Source organism: Ursus americanus, chromosome 7 (assembly GCF_024610735.1).
Source record: "Ursus americanus isolate L20-20 chromosome 7, mUrsAme1.1.p, whole genome shotgun sequence".
Classification (NCBI taxonomy): Eukaryota; Metazoa; Chordata; class Mammalia; order Carnivora; family Ursidae; genus Ursus; species Ursus americanus.
This window is the reverse complement of record NC_142133.1, coordinates 56,500,092-56,518,829: the sequence shown is the minus strand read 5'-3', so window position 1 is coordinate 56,518,829 and position 18,738 is coordinate 56,500,092. Positions and strand designations below refer to the sequence as shown.

At 48.3% G+C, this 18,738-nt stretch overlaps 1 protein-coding gene and 2 long non-coding RNA genes across 3 annotated transcripts; 1 reads left to right on the top strand and 2 right to left on the bottom strand.

Moving 5' to 3' along the window:
- Nucleotides 1–2,076: 2,076 nt before the first annotated feature.
- Nucleotides 2,077–11,465, bottom strand: CYP1B1 (cytochrome P450 family 1 subfamily B member 1). The gene is made up of 3 exons (XM_045809050.2): nt 10,217–11,465; nt 8,761–9,804; nt 2,077–5,894 (listed from the first exon to the last, which is right to left on the bottom strand). Exons 2-3 carry the CDS (start codon nt 9,801–9,803, stop codon nt 5,306–5,308), a joined length of 1,632 nt encoding a protein of 543 aa, XP_045665006.1. The 5' UTR covers nt 9,804; nt 10,217–11,465; the 3' UTR covers nt 2,077–5,305.
- Nucleotides 11,440–16,048, top strand: LOC123799823 (uncharacterized). The gene is made up of 3 exons (XR_006781717.2): nt 11,440–12,582; nt 12,674–12,809; nt 14,562–16,048. It is a non-coding gene; the product is annotated as an uncharacterized LOC123799823 (long non-coding RNA).
- LOC123799822 (uncharacterized) lies at nt 12,486–17,634 on the bottom strand. Its single transcript, XR_006781715.2, has 4 exons — nt 17,210–17,634; nt 17,058–17,118; nt 16,148–16,332; nt 12,486–12,614 (listed from the first exon to the last, which is right to left on the bottom strand). It is a non-coding gene; the product is annotated as an uncharacterized LOC123799822 (long non-coding RNA).
- Between the last annotated feature and the right edge of the window lie 1,104 nt (nt 17,635–18,738).

The following is an 18,738-nucleotide window of genomic DNA, read 5'->3' as shown; positions in this document are numbered from 1 at the left end:
ACTTCACAGGCAACCGGTCCTACCTATGGATGGCCTTTGGCTCGGGCAAGGATCCCTAGCCCAAACAGATTATAGGCTAGAGGTTTTAGGATTGTAAAACAAAGCATGACTCTTTCTCTCTGTCTTTCTCTTTCTCTCTCTCTCTTTTTTCTCTTTCTTACTTTCTTTTTCCTTCCTTCTTTTTCTTTCTTTCTCTCTCTTTCTTTCTCTCTCCCTTTCCTTCCCCCCCTGCCTCCCTCCCTCCCTTCCATTCTTTCTTTTTAACAAGGAAGTTGAGGGTGCTTTTCTCAGGAGACAGGGGTGTTGTGAGTCTTCCCGGCACTTCACAACGTCAGCTACACCCTGATTGCCGTGTGCAATGTGCCCCAGACACAGGAGGTGTGTGGCTGTGAAACCCAAGGATCGTGGAGATTGAAATACAGACGGACTGGACTGTCCCCCCAAACACGGCCAGGTCGCAAGGTGACACTACAGCAGGATGACAATGGGCTTTGGAGTCCGTTCACGTCTCGAGCGTCAGTTCATCTCTCCACCGCCAACTTCTCGGTGTAGGACACACCACATGAGTGCGCCCCGCACAGAATTCTTGGGCGGCTCTGCTCCGCTTGGCGGTTCAAACGGCGTCGGCGCTCAGCACGTGCCGGCTGTGCGTCCCCCGCTCCCCCCGCAGCCCGGGCAGCGTCAGCAGCAGCTCCAGGCTCTAGTCCTTGCTGCCCGTAGCTTGCCCAAACCCATTCAAACCAGATTTTCTCCAGTCTTTCCCATTACAAATAATTGCTTCTGAACGTATTCTTTTCTTTTTCTTCCCTTCTCTGAGAATTATAGCCTGTAGGTCAGAACTGCAGAGCAGAGAGCATATGCGTCGCGGAGGCGAAGTGAGGAGTGTCAACAGGCAGACTTCCGCAGAAAAATGGACTGGCTTCAAGGTCAGAGAAATAACCTCTACGCGTTTGCAGCAATCATGCCTGTCTTCTGTCTAAAGCTACATCCGTTTCCCACCCTGCCCTCCAGCCTTACATTTTAGTGCATTGATGGGATGGAATTCAACTCTGCTTGACATTTTTGCAAACACCTGACCCCACTTAGAATTTTGTTAAAATGTCTCCTATGGAAAAATGTATTTCACTCATCCTAAAACTTTACGACCATTCTGAAGATCCTATGTTAGCACCTTCGGAAAACAAGTGGGTCTTCTCTTAAACCAATTTATAGCCATACCTTTGATAGTTGCTGAAATGACATTGTCAAGCCAAGGCATCAGTAACACTGTGTGCAACTTGACTTCCCAATTTCTTTCCCTGTTTTCACGGTAATGGGAGCTTCGGTCTGGAAGAAATGAGAGCCCTCGGCATTGCACACCCTGCCATCCGTGCGGGTGGGGCTGTGAGAGCCCGGAGAGTCCCAGCAGAGGCTCTGGGAAGTCACATCTTTCACCCAGTGAAAAGGTCGCAGAAAATATTTCCACAGAGTATGTGACAGAATGTTTTCTCTTCTATTTTTATTGGACATGAATTGTATATATTAAGGCACATGTACCTTAAAAATGAATGAACAAATGTGTATCAGCCAAATTGAAGACAAAAACTTTCAAAACACACACACACACATACACACACACGAAAGCTTTCATGACAAAAGGAAACAAAATGAATGAATGAAATACTAGGGGAAAGGACTGGTGAGCTGCTGAGGGGTGAAAGGGCATCCTGCAGTTTTTAGATGAAGCAGAAATGAAAGGCTGGAGTCTTAAAAATCTCAATCTAGTCTATCTTTCAAAATTAAAAATTAACTCCCACTTTGCTAGGTATTTGCCACTGAAATTTAACCTCTGTGTTGGTTCTTATAAACTCAAAAATACAGAGATCAGGAATTTGGTAGGAAACTGAATGCTGAAAGCCTATTAAAAAAAAAAAGCAAAAAGCCTAAAATGTCAAATGGCCAAGTAAGATGTTTACAATGTAACATTTTAATCCAAGCACTTATAAGTAGTAGTTGAAATGAATGGATGCAGTAAGAATGGATGCATGTTGGAAAAATGTAGCATATTTGCTACAACATAAAGTAAAACTTCATAACGAGATTATGAAAGTGATTTTTATTACTTTGGTAATGGTGTCCGGTTATAGGTAATTACAGATACAGAATTTTTTCATCTGGTATATCAAACAAAGATACATTTTAACGCTGTGTTGCTGTATTTGAGTTACGACGAAGGATGACAGCTGCTCTGTACATGTTGGAGGCATACACGATAAAATACAAAAATAAGAAAAGGCTAAATAAAAAGTTATCGTTGAGCTATAAACATCTACTAAAGTACCACATAGTGCGTCATAGCTAAAAACATACAAATGAATATAAAGGCTATGCAGCTATCTGATCTAATATAGATCTAACAAGGAAATATTAAGGCCGTAATAGCATTTCACAGGTGAAGGCTAAGTTCTGAGACATGAAAGCTTCCGGAGGGGGAAAAAGAAAGCCTTCAGATAACCCACAAAACACACCTGAGACGTCTTTTTGTTTGGGAAAAAAGTGATCTTCTTGCAAAGTCAAAGCTTCGGTATATCAAGGAAGCATTTAAGAAATAATATACTTTAACTATCACAGTAACCTGGAGTTGATATTCTGACTACACTAGTGACCAGCGAATACATTCTTTCTCTGGAAGGAATAAAATAAGATTTTCTGATTAAACCAGTAGCCAGATTATTGTAGCCTCCAAGTTTGGTTAGTTGTATTTGTTTCTTTTTGGTTTTGCTTTCCCTCCTTTAACTAGAGTATAAAATAGAGAATAACCTAGTTGTATTTAAATAAGCCAGGTAGCCTCCAAGAGCCCACCTCACTTCCTCCTACGTAGCATAGCTTCTCCATCGCCAGAAGTCCCAGACGGACTGAGCCTGCGTCCGTACCAACAGATCCTAGCACATCTGCACTTGGTTGGCTTAATGAGGCATCCAGATTGGTACGTGATTACTCTTGGTACCACACACGTCTCAGAGTAAGCGGGCTAGGGCAGCCTAAAATCACTGTCTCGGCCCTGCCTAGGGGTGGGGGGTAATCACGTTTTGGAATAGCTGTGTGACAAAAAAAATTTTAATGTAGTGAGTAAGCCTTATGTCTACAGCTGGTTTTAGTGCCTTTAAAAATACCGGCACAGTTCTCCATACTCAAGAGGTAGAGCGATGAGATTTTATTGATTAAAATTATATGAAATGTCTATTAATAAAAGAATTCCAAATTGCAAAATAGATCTGTGTTGTAGACGTGTTTGTTTTTTTTTTAGTCTACTTGGGATTTAAAGGCGGTCCATGAAACATCTTTTTTCTAAGTGTTCATATTCCAAATTTCGTGCTTCAGATGAACTAATTTGGAATGCGTGGGGAAAGGCCTAACCATATTTCTTCCTTTTCCTTTTTCACTTTTTTTCTCACCACCCTTCGCACAGCCAGACACTCCTCCCTTTGTAATTCTGATTAAAAGATTCCAAAAACCTTAATAGAATGTAAGAAGCAGTAAACCTTCAGAACATGGGCTACCTTCCTGCAAGTTCACAGCAACGCAAGTCAAAGCTCCAACCTTCACTTTGAACTTTCACCATCTTCCATTTGTTTTGGGTTTGTTTTAAAGGTTTTCTGGTTCTTTACGTAAGCGGAACATACGTATTTTGTTCAGGCTTCATGTTTTCAGTTACCAAAGTGCTCACGGGGCAGCCTTCCTGAACAGCATGTCTCACCTGATCAGCTCCCATGGAATGTGATGTAATCTTCAAAACAGCCTCCCAACACTACCTTCTGATTCTGACTTTCCAAAACACAGACATGAATGCTATTTTTAAAAAATCATTTAAGAAACTAGGCCTATTATGATGGGAATTCCCCCCCCCACCCTGGTTCTCTAATAAAGACAACATCTAGATAATTCATTGCATTTTTCCCTATTCATCAGGCAGACACGGGTTAAATTTCTCTGCCTTGCACAGACTAATGGACAGATTTCCAGTAACTTCAACTGAACTCAACAATAAAAAGTTATCGTTGAGCTAAATTTTAATGGCTTTAAAATTTAATTAAAATTTAAGCATGCCAAGAGTTTGGAATTATATTAACTACATCGATTTCACAAGAAGATTCTAGATTATGAATGTAATTTTAGAAAATATGTTGTAAAGTAATAAGGAACACATCTTGGAGATCCAATTTTGAGATTTTTCAGTTCTCATTCAAGTTACAGATGAGAGAATGGACTTTGCTTTCATTTGGTTTCCATGATGTCAAAATAGGCTCATTTCACGTATTTGAGCCCTAATTGGTTGAATTGTACTTTTTAATTTGTCTTTCTTTTGGAAAGACGTACATTATTCAAACTTATCTTAACCAAAATAACTAATACTATATAATAGTCCAATAACATACATACTGGTTATGAATAACTATCTATGTAAATATATTGAATAGTATTTGGTGACTTTTTTTAACCTATGAGACTTACTGAAATCAGTGCATTATGATCATATAATATAAACCTTAGCCGGGCTGGTAAATCTTTTTTTTTTTTCTTCTCATCATTGAAATTCTGTACTTTGGCAACAATAGAGGTATGACTTCGGCCTGGAGTTTTTTACATTTCAACAACTTACACTTTAAAATTCATAATAAATCATTGAAGCCTCCTATAATCACTGAATCAACCACTATTAATTTCTTTGTATGCAAATGACTTTATGATTTAGGCAAAAAAGAGAAAGCCTATCAGTAGGCAAAGAGACAAACCCAGCCGACCTCAACTATTTTTGATTGAAGAGGTGCGAGAGAGATTTCTGGTCTGGACCCTTTTCCCTTTCCCCCTCCATCCCATGTCTCACACGGAAATTATTTGCCTCTGCGTATTCAACAAAACATTCTGGAACTTCGCTTACTACGGTTTTCTGCGGAGCAGACTCAGCGCCGGAGCGTCCGTCTTGGACGCCGCCCGCGAAGGCCGGGCTGCGGGGCCTCTTCTCCGTTAGGTCATTGCGCGCGCATGCGGGTTCCAGCTCCCGAGGATGCTCCCCGAGAGCCCGTAACGAGCGCTCGATATTGTGTCGGAATTCCGGGACCCTTTAGTTCCTGGGCTGCGAACCCGCCCAGGCGCCCCCTCTCCGCCCAGCGCTCCTCTGACACGCGGGCGGCACTTCGTCTGCCCGTCGGTGGGTTTCTGTTCACTTTAGAGGCGAATTGAGAAAGGGGCCCAGAGGCGCTAGAAAAGTCTACCCCCCACCCCCCACTCTTGAGTACGTCTGCAGCTTGAACTTGCTTCTGGCTTCTCACTGGCAGTCCTCCTCGGCCCGTAACTTCTGGACAGCGCCGTCGAGGAGCTCCATGGACTCGCGGAGAGTGACGTTGATTCTGAATGACTTGGGTTTAATGGTCAGACCGTAATTAAAATCCATCTTCGAGGGTTCGTCGGGATTGGCCTTGAAATTGCACTGGTGAGCCAGGATGGAAGTGAAGAGAAACAGCTGCATCTTGGAAAGCTCTTCCCCGATGCACCGCCGTTTGCCCACCGAAAAAATCATCACGCCGCTGGCCAGGTCCTTGTCGATGAAGCCGTCTTTGTCCAAGAACCGGCCCGGGTCAAAGCGCTCCGGGTCAGGCCACTTCGCCGGGTCATGATTCACAGACCACTGGTTAACAAAAACCACCGTGTCCTTGGGAATGTGGTAGCCCAGGACAGAGGCGTGGGTGGTGGTGGCATGAGGAATGGTGACGGGCACGAAGCTGGAGAAGCGCATGGCTTCATACAGAAAGGCCATGACGTAGGGCAGGTGGGGCTGGTCGTCCAGGCAGGGGAGCCGGGCTCGACCCACGACCCTATCCAGTTCGGCCTGGACCCGAGCCTGCACTTCAGGATACCTGTCGGGTTGTTAGAAGGAGAAAATAAGTGAGGCAAATGAATTCTCCTCTCATCTGGAAAGCACACGACCATTTAATTCCACTTTCTTTATCTGAATCACTGGCTGAACTAACACTGCCAGGCCCCAAAGAGAAAAGAATCCCAGCTTCCTAATTTTCACTAAGTTACAGGATGGATAAATTAATAGTTACGTTTCCTGTTATAAGCCTCACACGGCTGATGTTCTCCTTCCCACCATAAGTTGAAAACAGTCTTAAGGTGTCTAGCCTGAAGAAGCTCCTAACAGACAAAGACAACTTCTCCATGAGGCACAGCAGACAGTGCGAAGGACCCACAAAACTTTTCAGGGGCCCATGAAAATGTTTTCATTTCATTCAAAATCAGAACAAGAAAAATAGAACTGTTAGGTCAAAGAAAATGTTTTAATATGTAATTTTAACATATTTATCTTTACTCCAATGTAGCAATAAAATGTCATTAAAAATCTCTTACGGGGTACACCGTCTACAGAGGCCTAAGTGCCCAGGCCCACAAAAGTAAAAAAGCAGCCCCCAAAATGAATCCTTTTTCCCCACTCATGTCCCAGGATAATTCTAGCACATACACTGCTCTCACCCTGCACAAACTTTATCCTGATAGATAAAGCTACACTTCTTCTCAATTTAAATTTAAAAGGAAATTCCCAGGGGCGCCTGGGTGGCTCAGTCGTTAAGCATCTGCCTTTGGCTCAGGGCGTGATCCCAGCGTTCTGGGATGGAGCCCCAGCCCCACATCAGGCCCCTCCGCTGGGAGCCTGCTTCTTCCTCTCCCACTCCCCCTGCTTGTGTTCCCTCTCTTGCTGGCTGTCTCTATCTCTGTCAAATAAATAAATAAAATCTTTAAAAAAATAAAAAATAAATAAAAGGAAATTCCCAATGTTCAAGAGAGAACGGTACAAACTGTAATGCTTATTCGCTGTTGGTAATACAAATAGTTTGTCCTTTTGGAAAACAAAATCTGAGTACAAAGCAAGATGCAGAAGGGTAACTCCCCCCCACTCTTTTTAAACCCAGTAATCCATGCCTAGAAATATATGTGCAGGAAACAACAGGTACAAAAATATGTAACTACAACGATAGCCGAAATTTTGAAAATGAAATTGACAACATTACAAGAAGTGATCATGTATAAGGGTGCTATTATGACAAAAATACTAGGGAGCCATCAAAAATCACCAAAATAAAGTTTAAAAGACAGGCAAATGTCCATTACAATAAGTGAAAATGTCAGAAGTTAAAAAAAAGTAAATAATTATTGCATCTCTGAAAAAAATTTAAGCATGTATGGTATGAAATTATGGATGATCTAAAAATTGCTTCATGAGTATCATACTTTCGGGTCTGCAAACTTGTTCATGAAAGGCCAGAGAGTAAACATAAATGTGATTTGCCAACCTCCGTCATACTGTCTTTTCACTAAAAAGAAGAAAAACGTATTCATCAGCAATATTGAATTGAAAGTGACTCCAAAATTGTTTTATTTACTTTTGCTGCCCAATTCAGTTTCTGATTTAAAAAAAAAAGGCAGTTTCAAAAGATGATATGGTGGGATGCAAAGGGCCTATTGATCTCATTTGGGGATGTCTTCTTTCTGATCTCTTATTGACTTCTTTGTGTCTGATTTCTGCTCATTGCGCATATGTGTTTCTGTGCTCTTAGTACTGAAAAGCAGTTAAATATACAAAAAATTCAATCTATAAAAGTAGTTGCAGAGGATCTCAGGGCATATAGGTTGCAGGATTCTAATAAGAAGCGAAGCAGTCTTTGCCTTCCAATTTCTGGATTGCCAGCAAATTCAGTAACCCCCACCGCTGCCTTCCGCGCCAAGAAATGGCCCAACCAGGGCTTCAGGTCTTCCAAAGCAACCAAGATGTGCCTTGAAGGAGACATCTGCCCCTGGAGCAGGGTTGCCAGACAAAAACAGGCTGCTCTGTTAAATCTAAATTTCAGATCAACAGTGGTTTAATCTTTTAGCAAGAGCATGTCCTATGTGAATTTTTTTTATTTTCTAATAAACCCTCTCCCAGCAATCCGTTTGCTTCCTGCGTGCGGAGCTTCCTTGAGCTCTGCGACCGTAATCCAGGTGGACACTGCCGACCAGTTTGGCAACCGAGCCGGGCCCGGGGACCAGAAAAGTCCGTCCGCAGACCCCTCCTGGATACCCGGTTTGCCTTTCGAGACGCTGCTCTGCGCTCCGTGAAAGTGACTGCTTCTCCGGTTTGTTACCCGGACACTTCCGACACAACTAGCGCGGCCGCTTCGTAAACCCAGCGCAACCAGCTAGTTTCTGGCCGCCTTCCTAAAGCTTCCGCGCCGAGTAAGCGCCGCCGAGCGCTCCCTCTGCCCGGGAACAAAGCCCGGACGCGCGGCTGGCTTGCAGCGCCGGGGCTGGGCGGCCTCTGAGCTGCTCCCGGACTGGCCGAGCCGATTAGCGGCTGTGTTTGTTTAACGTATTTCCCGTTACCCTTTCTTTCGGACCCGTGCCAATTCTGCTTCTGCTGTGCCAAGGAGGCAGAGATCGGGGCTGACCTGCGGACACTTAAAAGATCTTGCCTTTCAGGGGGTTCTCACAAATTTGTCCCCACTTGGAGAGGTAGCGAACGCCAAGATCAAAGACGCTGGCGGTCCGGGCCCGGCTGGGTAGGGGGCGCGCGCGGTCTCGGCCCGCACGCTGCCTTCCTTCCCGAGCTGGGCTTTTGAGAGGTGGGGACCTGGCGCCGAACCCCCAACCCTGGGCGTTCGTCGCGACCTCAGCATATTCTAGTCCTACCCCGCCTTTTACAGGGGAGGAAAGGCAGGCCCGGCCCACACCTCCTGGAGGCTTTACCTGGTGAAAAGGACGAGCAGCCACTGCAGCGCGGTGGAGAGCGTGTCCTGGCTGGCGCCGAAGATATCGGTGACAGTGGCCGGCACGTACTCCAGGTCCAGCCGCGCGCCGCCGTCGTCTGAGCCCTCCACCGCCTCCGTTCCCGCCGAGAGGATGAAGGCGTCCATCATGTCGCGGGGGCCGGCCCCGGGCTGCAGGCTTTCGCGGTGCCGCAGGAACTTGTCGAGGACGAAGTTGCTGAAGTTGCGGTTGAGCTGCTGGAACTCGCGGAAGGCTGTGCGCACGGGGTTGGGGAAGCGCTGCAGCCAGGGCAGCACGTCCACCAAGCTGCCTGCGCCCACCGTGCGCCCGAACTCCTCGTTGTGGCTGAGCAGCTCGCGGAACTCGGCGTCGTCGTGGCTGTAGCGGCAGCCGAAGCACACGGCGCTCATGACGTTGGCCACGGCCACCACGGTCAGCGGCCGCGGGTCGAGGAAGGCGCCGCCCTCGCTACCGCGCACCAGCAGCGCCACCAGCTCCCGCGCCTCGCCCAGCACGTGGCCCTCGAGGACGCGCCGGCTGCGCGGCTGGCGCGTGGAGAAGGCCCGCATGGTGCTCTGCGCCGCGCGCCGCTGCACCTTCCACTGCTGGGAGTACTGGCCGAAAGCCAGGCTGCGGCCACCGGACACCCAGCGAAAGGAAGCGAAGCGCGGCCGGTCTGCGAAGGCGGCGCCCTGCTGCACCAGCGCCTGGCGGATGGCGCGCTCGCCGTTCAGCACCACCACCGGGCAGTTGCCCAGGCGGATCTGGAAGACGTCGCCGTAGCGCCGCGCCAGGCGCGCGAACGAGAGGTGCGGCGCGGGGCCCATCGCCGCCGCGTTTCCGATCAGCGGCCACGCGAAAGGGCCCGGTGGCGCCGACCCCCGCTGCCGCCGCTGCTGCCGCAGCAGCCACTGGCCCACGTGCACCGCGGCCAGCACCGAAAGGAGCAGCAGGAGCGTGGTCTGCTGGGACGACAGCGCACTGGGCTGCAGGGGAGCGTCGGGACCGAGGCTGGTGGCCATGCTGGAGAGAGAAGGGCGAAGGCGTGACGCTCAGGTGTGCCGAGAAGGGAGCTGGCGCCCCACGCCCCTACGCCTGGCGTCCGGCTACAGTGCGCCGGTGGGAAGGGAGGAGGTCGCGCGTAGGACAGGGCAGGGTAGGGCGGGCTCACTGGGGAAGCAGCAGAGGACGCTTCTTCCCATCCCAAACCCATTCCCCGAAGGAGAAGGCAAAGAGCGTATCTCCACCTCTCTGTGACCCGCACTCTCGGTCCCCACCTCAATCCCCAACTGCGTAACGGTTCCAGCAATTCGGGGACAACCCGGAGGGCATCAAGACGGAGGCGCTCAATTCCTTCTCAGTGTCTACCACCCCGGCTCCCCCCCCCCCCCCGCAACTCAAGGCCGCGAGAAGGCGGCTCCGGGGAAAGACTGACCTGCGAGGTGGCGCGGTTTCCAGCGGCGCGGGACGGACGGCTCCGAAACCGGGCTGGGGCCTTTGTGGAGGGCAAGACGTCTCCAGGAACTTGGAGGCCTCGCCCGGACACCTGCTGCTCTGGGAGCTTGAGCACCCACTTTGGAGCCTCTGGGCGTCGTCCGAGCCAGGGGCGCTGGGATTGGGATGGGGACCGAGAAGGGTGCCTCCTTTGCCGAGCCCCGCTATACCTGGGGCCTCGGCAAAGCGGGGGTTTTCTCACAGGGTGCGGCCTGAGACTGGGGGTCAACGAGTGCAGTCAGTTCCCAGCTCTCAGGACCCCCGCGCGTCTCTGACAGCTGGTGTCGCAGAGGCGTGGCCCGTTTGCACACAGTCACTCCAGAGTCAAAACGCGCCATCCCGCCTGGCTTTTAAGGTCTGCGTAGGAGGAGACTGCGGAACCTGGCGAGGCGGGGCTTGAGGGGGGCGGGGCGCCGGGGCAGTTCGAGTGGCTCAGACCCGGACCACGGTCGCCGTGCTCCCGCGGTCACGCGAGGCGGCGGCGATTCTCCCGACGGCCTTGGCGCAGCGGCTGGCGGCTTTGCTAGAAGCTGAGGTGTGAACTTCCCGTTCGCCGGAAAACCACTCTTAATCAGTCCCTCCCCATCGAAGCCGCAGTTTCCCGGAAGCGCCCTGGGAACAGAACCTGCCCATCCCGTGGCGCTCTCCGTGGAAGCGCGCCCCCCGCCCGGAGCGCACGAGCCCCCTCCCCTCTCGGTGACTGAGCTCCGTTCCCCGAGACAAACCCGCTCGGGATCCGTGGCCGCCCGGGCCGAGAGAGGGAACCTGTCCGTTTGGGAACGCGGAATGCCCGGTTGTGCCTTTACAGCGTCCCTAGTTGTTTTATTTTATTGTAACTTTCTTGCAAACACATATACCCCTTGGATGAGGCCCTTTGGCGCGCAAAGTTCTCCTTCCACCTCGTGCAGCGAGATAAAGAATCCTGGAAAGACGCCGCTCCCAGACCCCAAGCCCGGCGGTGCTGGGCACACAAAGGCCAGCGCCGGCCGGGCGCAGCTGGTCGCGAGGTTTCCCGCTTCTCAACCCCCAGGTGGCGCCGCCCACTGCCCCGCGGCGGGTCGCGCTGGCCGCGTCCGGGACCCTCGGCACAGAGCCCAGAGCCAAGCTAGGGCAAACGCGGGGCGCGGGGCGGAGGGAGGGCTCTCTGATGATCCCGGAGGGAGGGACGAGGGGGAGGAGGAGCAGGAGGCCGTTCTCTTCGCGCCTACCAATTTTATCGGGTTGAAGTTTCCTCTGCTGTCCCTCCCCCTTGCGTGCGGAGCAGGGCTTTGCGTGCGCGGCTTCTGGAAAGTCTTGGGCTCTGGTCATATCCTTGGGCGCTTCTCACGGCACCTGACACGCCGAGGCGGGGGGGCGGAGGCCCAGGGCGGGGTACCGGCCGCCACCACCCTCCGCGGCGCACGCACGGCCGCACCCCGGCTGGCCGGGGAGGCGGACGCCCCGACCACGCTATCGGGAGGCGGATCTGGGCGCTGTGAACGCGAGAGGGGGACGCTTCCTTCGAAGGGGAAGCTGGAGGTGCTCGGGGCCCCGGTAGCGTCCCCGGCCGGCTGCGCCCTTCCTTACTGGCTGGTACAAAGCATTTTCAAGCCCCTGGGGAGAAAAGTCTTCTCCGTAAGACTGGGGAAAGGGCGAGCCCGGGGAAGGGTGGGATGTATGGTAGTTGACCAGGGTGGGCTTGTATCCCCGCGCCTCTGGGATCCTCAAGTGTCAATATAAAAGTTGGGCGTTTACCACACGACAACTCTGCGCTTTGAGTATTACCCACGCTGGGAATCTCTATTGTTCTGTTGCTTCTCAGTTTACAGATGTGGAAACTGGTGTTCGGAGAGGTTATGTGACTTAACCAAGATCACACACACTGCAATAATACAATTCCAGTCATACAGTATAATCTTGGGGCGCGTGGGTGGCTCAGTCTCTTAAGCCTCAGACTCTTGATTTCCGCTGAGGTCATGATCTCAGGGTTGTGAGATTGAGCCCCATGTGGACTCCGCACTGGGCGTGGAGCCTGCTTAAAATTCTCTCTCTCTCTCCCTCTGCCCCTCCACCCCTGTCTTTCTCCCTCTCTAAAAAGGAAAAATTTTAAAAATTAAATATAAAAGTAAAAATTAAAAAAAAGTAAAAATTAAAAAATATATATATAATCTTAAATGATTCTTCTTTTCAAGGAAGTGATTGAAATGCTTGATGGATTTCTCCCCTTCCCACCTCTTACCAGCTATCAAGAGGTGAAGCCAGAATTCGAACCCCGAGTCCCATTCCAGATCCATCATACACGTTTATGTGGAGGGAAATCCTCAGATGGTAAAAGCACAAATGCCGTCTTTCCTTCCTGCCTTAAAAAAAAAAAATCAGCTGGGAGAATTTTTTTTTTAATAGTTGTTTTTGTTTACAGAAGTGAGGGCTCTGAGGCCCACAAAGAAGAAATAGTGGGATCGCCTTTGCAGTAAAATCGGATGAGAGAGGCCTGTGTACTACGCCTCATAGCTGACCTTGAAATACGTGGTTCGATGTTAAAGAAGCCTAAAGAGGTATCTGAAAATCAGACCTTGTGAGAGACTGAAACCAACAATAACCAATCTGACCTGATAAGAAAATGCTTTTTGTAGAAGTCTCCATTCAGTAGTGTTTGAGAGGTTCCCTGAAAATGATTTCATGCCCTGTAAGGGGGCACTGCCATCCACGATGAAGTTGTTCTTGAGCGACTGGGTAAATAAGCGTCGGTCTCCCAGAGCTGCGCTGGCCTACACAACCTTTGAAATGAGTGTCATAACCTTACCACGTCCAGCTTTAGCAAGACCCTTGCCTGATGATTCTGTTCAAGACAGCTGCACACGTCAATCTCTCAGTAGGCTTTAATTTAAGAGACGGGAATTGTCCACGGGCTTATGCCAATTCTGAGCTGTCCACATTCCTGAAAGCTCTGTCCCAGTATCTCTATCGGGAACAGAGCAAATAGGGGTTGCCTTTAAACCAAGCAAATTACTGTTTTCAAAAATATAACCCAAGGCTTTTCCCAAGACCTCTTGTTAATAATTCCTGAATAATGTTGTGTGGTTTTTAGATAAACTAGATGTATGCCTTCTTGCCAGAGAGAATAGTGTAAACATATCCTCCAAGCAATGGTACGTTGGGCTCAGCTCTTGTTCTAGGACATGCGGAGTAACCATTTGGGCCCGTGCTGTCAAAAGGACAGGTCCTTATGGATCATGACAAAGCCAAGTGACTGGCTATGGTAATTTGCTGAATTGGCAGGTCTCAGCTTCTCTCAGACTTTGTGGTGTAGACCTCCATTGGAGGACCCATCTGGTACTTGATGGAGACATAGGGTAAATCCTAGGTGGCCAGTGGGGACCCCTGACCCAGCTCAAAGCAGGGCCCTCCCTCCAGGGAGACCCCACACCAGGCTCTTTAGTTATCAACACAACTTCTCGACCAAAGCCAGTAGTGTTTAAGGCCCTGGGATCTCCTTTCAGTCAATAGCACAGGATGTGGGAATTTCGCCCTCCCAAATCCCAAACTTGAATTGTGTGGTGCAAATAACTTTCAAAAGAACAGCTAAGCTAGAGAGAGAGTTTAAAGTGGAGATTTAAAATACCTTATATTATATTGATTCAAAGAACAGAAATCCAGCTTAAGCTTGTTTAAGCAGAACAGGAATGCACTGGCTCATGTGCTGGGAAGGATAACTGTGGTACCTTACAAGATGGAAGGCTCTGGGCTGCTCTCCTCAATCTCTGTTATGCTGGTCTCTGCTTGGGCTTTGTTCTGGAGACTCTCCTTATGTGCTGGGAAAGCTGGCCGTGAGCAGCCCCAAATGAACCACCCCAAGAAAAAGAGAATATCTCTCTTCCAAGGTCATTATACAAGACCCTGGAAGGACTCTGACACGCCAGGCCAGCATCAGGCCACGGTCTAGGTCTGATATCAGAAAAAGAGGGATGGGGGCAGAGAGAACATGCTAGGAAGCCGAAGATAGAAGCCTCCTCGGTGCTCATGTATCTCACTTCTGTCCATCACTCCCTTTTGGGTTGAAGGATACCCCGAACCTATTATCATCATTTTTATTTTTATTTTTTTAGATTTTATTTATTTATTTGGGGTAGGGGAGCAGAGAGGTAGGGAGAGGGACAAACAGACGGGGCTCGATCTCATGACCCTGAGATCAGGACCTGAGCTGAAATCAAGACTCAGATGCTTAACGGACTGAGTCACCCAAGCGCCCATTTCATCGTCATTTTATTTATTTATTTTTTTAAAGATTTTATTTATTTATTTGACAGAGAGAGACAGCCAGCGAGAGGGAACACAAGCAGAGGGAGTGGGAGAAGAAGAAGCAGGCCTCCAGCAGAGGAGCCTGATGTGGGGCTCGATCTCAGAACGCCGGGATCACGCCCTGAGCCCAAGGCAGATGCCCAACAACTGCGCCACCCAGGCGCCCCTCATCGTCATTTTAAATCAGCAAATCAGATAGACGCATTACACCTGGAGCCAATAGCCGGGAGAGTCAGCCCTTACGTCATCAGGCTAGACGTCGGTTTTCTTGACGGGCTTTCCCTCTGGCATAATCCCCCAGCATGATGTCAATTTTGCGGCTGAACACCGTGCTCTTCCAACCCCCCCCCCCAAACACACCTATGCACACGCACTGAGAGGAGAGTGGAGTACAAGCAACTGTCTCTGGCAAGTCTTTGACGTACGGGAGGCGCAAGAATCAGTCATCAGACCCACGCTAGCAGGCAGAGAAACAGCAATCAGGAGATACACGCAGTGCCCCGGGCGCCTGAGCATACGGAGGGAGGAGCAGTAGGAAGCTACAAATCACGTGCTGGGCCTTGAGGAGTCTTGGGGGGTAATAGCAAACCCCTGTGCCCTCCCTGACTTGTTTCTGCTTCCTCCCTCCTGGGCTAAGAAGCACGGAGCTAGATCTTTCCTCTTTCATCTAATCTAAGAAGTGATCATTTGTGGGACGCGCTGGCGTTGTTTTATGCATTAATATAAACACAGGGGGCTGCCATTTATAATTATGCCCTGATTAATAAGACAAGTCTCATTTCACAGATGTGAAAAACATCTCCAGCGTGCTCTGGGATGGACAAAGCACTGTGCGCACTGGCGGTGAGCCTCTGGTTCTCTGCGCTTGTATTCAGTAGTGGCGGCCCAGAGCTCGTAGACGAGGCCGCTGGGGCCAGGAGTGTTACCGACCAAAGCCATCTCCCCTTTCTTTTTTTTTTTTAATTTGATGTGAACAATTTTTTTTTTTTTTTAATTCCATGTAAAGCATAGGGAGAAGCTGCTCTGGGAGATTTTGCTAATTTTACTGACCTAAATAAAGCCAAGAAAATGGCCACTTACTAAATCAATGCGGCTTAAGACCATTTACTTAGCCCTCCTCCCCTTCCAACCTCAGTGCCCCACTAAGCGCTTTCCATATAGTCTGGTATTAGTGAAAGCCACAAAGCTACACTGTTATTATTCCAATTTCCCACCAGAATAGTTTCATGTGTATTTAGAAGTGAATGGGCATCAGTGTTTGCAACATACTTGCAAATAGTTCAAGAAAAAATAGAGGGAAGGAGGGAGAGAAGGGGAGAGAGAGAGAGAGAGAGGTGAAAATGATAAAACAAACATGGTAAAATGTCCATAATTGGAGAATTTGGGTAAATGAGAGTTCGTTGTGATGTTCTTGCAACATGTCTGTAAGTTTGAAATTGTATCCAATTTAAAAGTTATTCAAAAAAAGAATTTAAAATTACTAAGACTAGAAACTAGGAGCTTGAGAAAGAAATATCTTTCTGACATTATGATCCTGCACTGTCTCTTCAGTTTTTATTGAGAGTCTCTTATGAGAAAGGACAGTGAAACGAACCTGGGGTTGGCGTGTCCTTCAGGGTCCTTCATCTGGTCTGGCTCTTGGAGTTCCGGGCTAGAAAACGTGTGGGCTCAACTGGGATGGTTTCCCCAGTTTCCGACCTGGTTTGCCCCTTCCTTTCTTTGCTGTCCTTGCTCTTTGAATGCTCCAAGTGTATCTGGGTCTTTGATCTCCTTCAATTCCTTTTGAAAATAAAAGGACTATAATATACAAACAGTCTTGTTTCCAGGAGACAACCCACTTACCATTTCCCATGCTTGCATACAAGCCGCCAAGGGCTCGGTTCTCAGATCGCTTCGTCCTGCTTCTGTCAGTTTCCTTCCTCCTCAGCCTTCTTTCTTCCCCTTGCTCTGCATTCTTCCTCTTTTCCTGCCTTCATTCTCTCTCCTTCCCCCTTTTCTTGGGTCCACCCTTGCCTCACCTGCATTCCCTCCGAGACCTCTGTTCTGCCTGGAGCGACCATCGTCTCTGCTCTCCTTTGTCTCCCTCTCTCTCTACATCCTCCTGCTCAACTTTTCTCTGTTCTGGGACAGTAAAGAGTTAGGGGCAGAGGAGAAAAGAGAAGAAGAGTGAAGAAAGAAAAAGGATCAGCGAGCTAGAACAACTGAGAAAAGAAGAGGGGGCAAAAGCTCAAACTCCAGGGCTAGCAGAGAATGGAGTGCTCCGTTAGCGCGGGCTCCCAACCAACAGGTCTCTCCTGCTCCGTGTTCCTGGCAAGAAGCAATCACTAACTCAGGACAGTGACGTTCAAAGGAAGGGAAAGGATGCCGGGGTCCGGGGTTGCTTCTGTACATGTGTTCCCTGAGTTCTGACTACCAGAATCCAGTTCCTGAAACTCACCACGCTCACAGCGGAACTCAGCCTGCTGTCCACGACTTTGGTCGACAGAGAACAACTTAATGCTTACCTTTGATCAGGCAGAGAAAATCTTTAGGCAGATGAAGGATATTGTTTTTCATTTTTGTTTCCTAAAAATGAATATTTACCAGGTTACCAAGAAAATGCGTAAAGCAACAAAAAGGAAAGTACAACCAACAAACAAAACAAACAAAAATGTACGTTTGGGTTCCGGAAAATCCCAGTGCCTGGCCACGGGCTTGCTGACTGTACAGCTTCCAGGTCTGCGATAGGCTCTGGGCTGAGGACCCAGATTCCAGTCTTCTTTTACTCCATGAACCTCTGGGTTTTTAGGGTTAGATCTGTTTTCCTTAACAGGTTTTCTTCTCTTTCCACAAAGGGACAAAACTTCAGGTCGAAAATTATAGTCATATCCAGGACTTAAGAAAATATTGGGTAGTTAAATAACCTAAGTTGTTATCCCTCCCCTGCTCATTCCCACAAGGGAGCGCGAGGGCTGGGTAATTATACGTTGGCTTTTTGACCACCAACCCCCAACAGGATTTTTCTGTTCTATGATGGAAGTGTTCATTTCTCAACCGTGGCCTGTCCTGTTGTTGGACTGCTCGGGTTAGAAAGCTCTAGACGTTAGAAGGTTCTTTCCAGGGTTACGAAAGAACCTGGAGTGAACATTCTTGTCTTCTGCTGAACTTAAGCTACCCTTTGGAGAGACATAAACCAAGACTAATGTCCCTTTCATGTAAGAGCCCTTCACATGTTTGAAGATGGCTGTTGTACTGCCACGAAGCCATCCTTCCACCAACCAAGAAAGGCCTCAGTTCCTCAAGTCATTCTTTGAATAACTTGGTTTCTAGAGCTTTATTCAGCTTACCTGTGCCTCCTAGACAGCGTAGTTTTTCAATATGCCTGAATGTGTACCTGAAACTGAACACCATACCCCCAAAGGTGACCTCCTGTCCAGCCCAGAGGGACACAGTTACCTCCCAGAAGACTGACAGTGTTCCTTCTAATGCAAACTAAGGTTTTTGTACTGTTTTAAAAATCTGCATTCCACTGTTGTGCGCATACTAAACTGTTGATCAGCCAAAGTCTTCAGCTTTCATTAGAAGACTTGATACCATCCTGAGCCTTTAATTGCCCTTAGGCAACCTATTTTTTTTTTTTTAAACTAAGAATGAGATTTGCATGAACTCTTATTAAATGCATCTTGGGGCTTTAAGACAGTGTTCTGGTCCATGGAGCCTATGTGAAACTCTTGCCGACCCTCAGGGCCAGAGACTAGGAGCAGGAAAACAACATGGGGATACATATTTATTTATTTAATATAAATATATATTTATTTTATAGTTATAATATATATTTATTTTGTATATGTATGTATGTATACATATAAAGTATATTTTCTGTTTTGGTCAGATATAAATTTTTAAAGCACACAAGTAGCACATAAATAGATTCTTGCTGCAAATGCTTTAATCAGAATGTAAGAATAGTCAGGAAAATCGAAGGCCCACGCTCCCACCCCTTCTCAGATGTAACCCCGGGAACCATGTACCTTCTGCTTACGTACGTGCATATGTTTATACGTATGTATGTATTTTTAATACAAATGGGGTTGTAAATTACTGTTCAGTGACTTTTTTTTCCATTTGGTGACCACAATAGAAAGTATAGACCTACCTCATGCTTTCGAACTATTGTAGAGTATGACTGTAACATCATTATCTAAC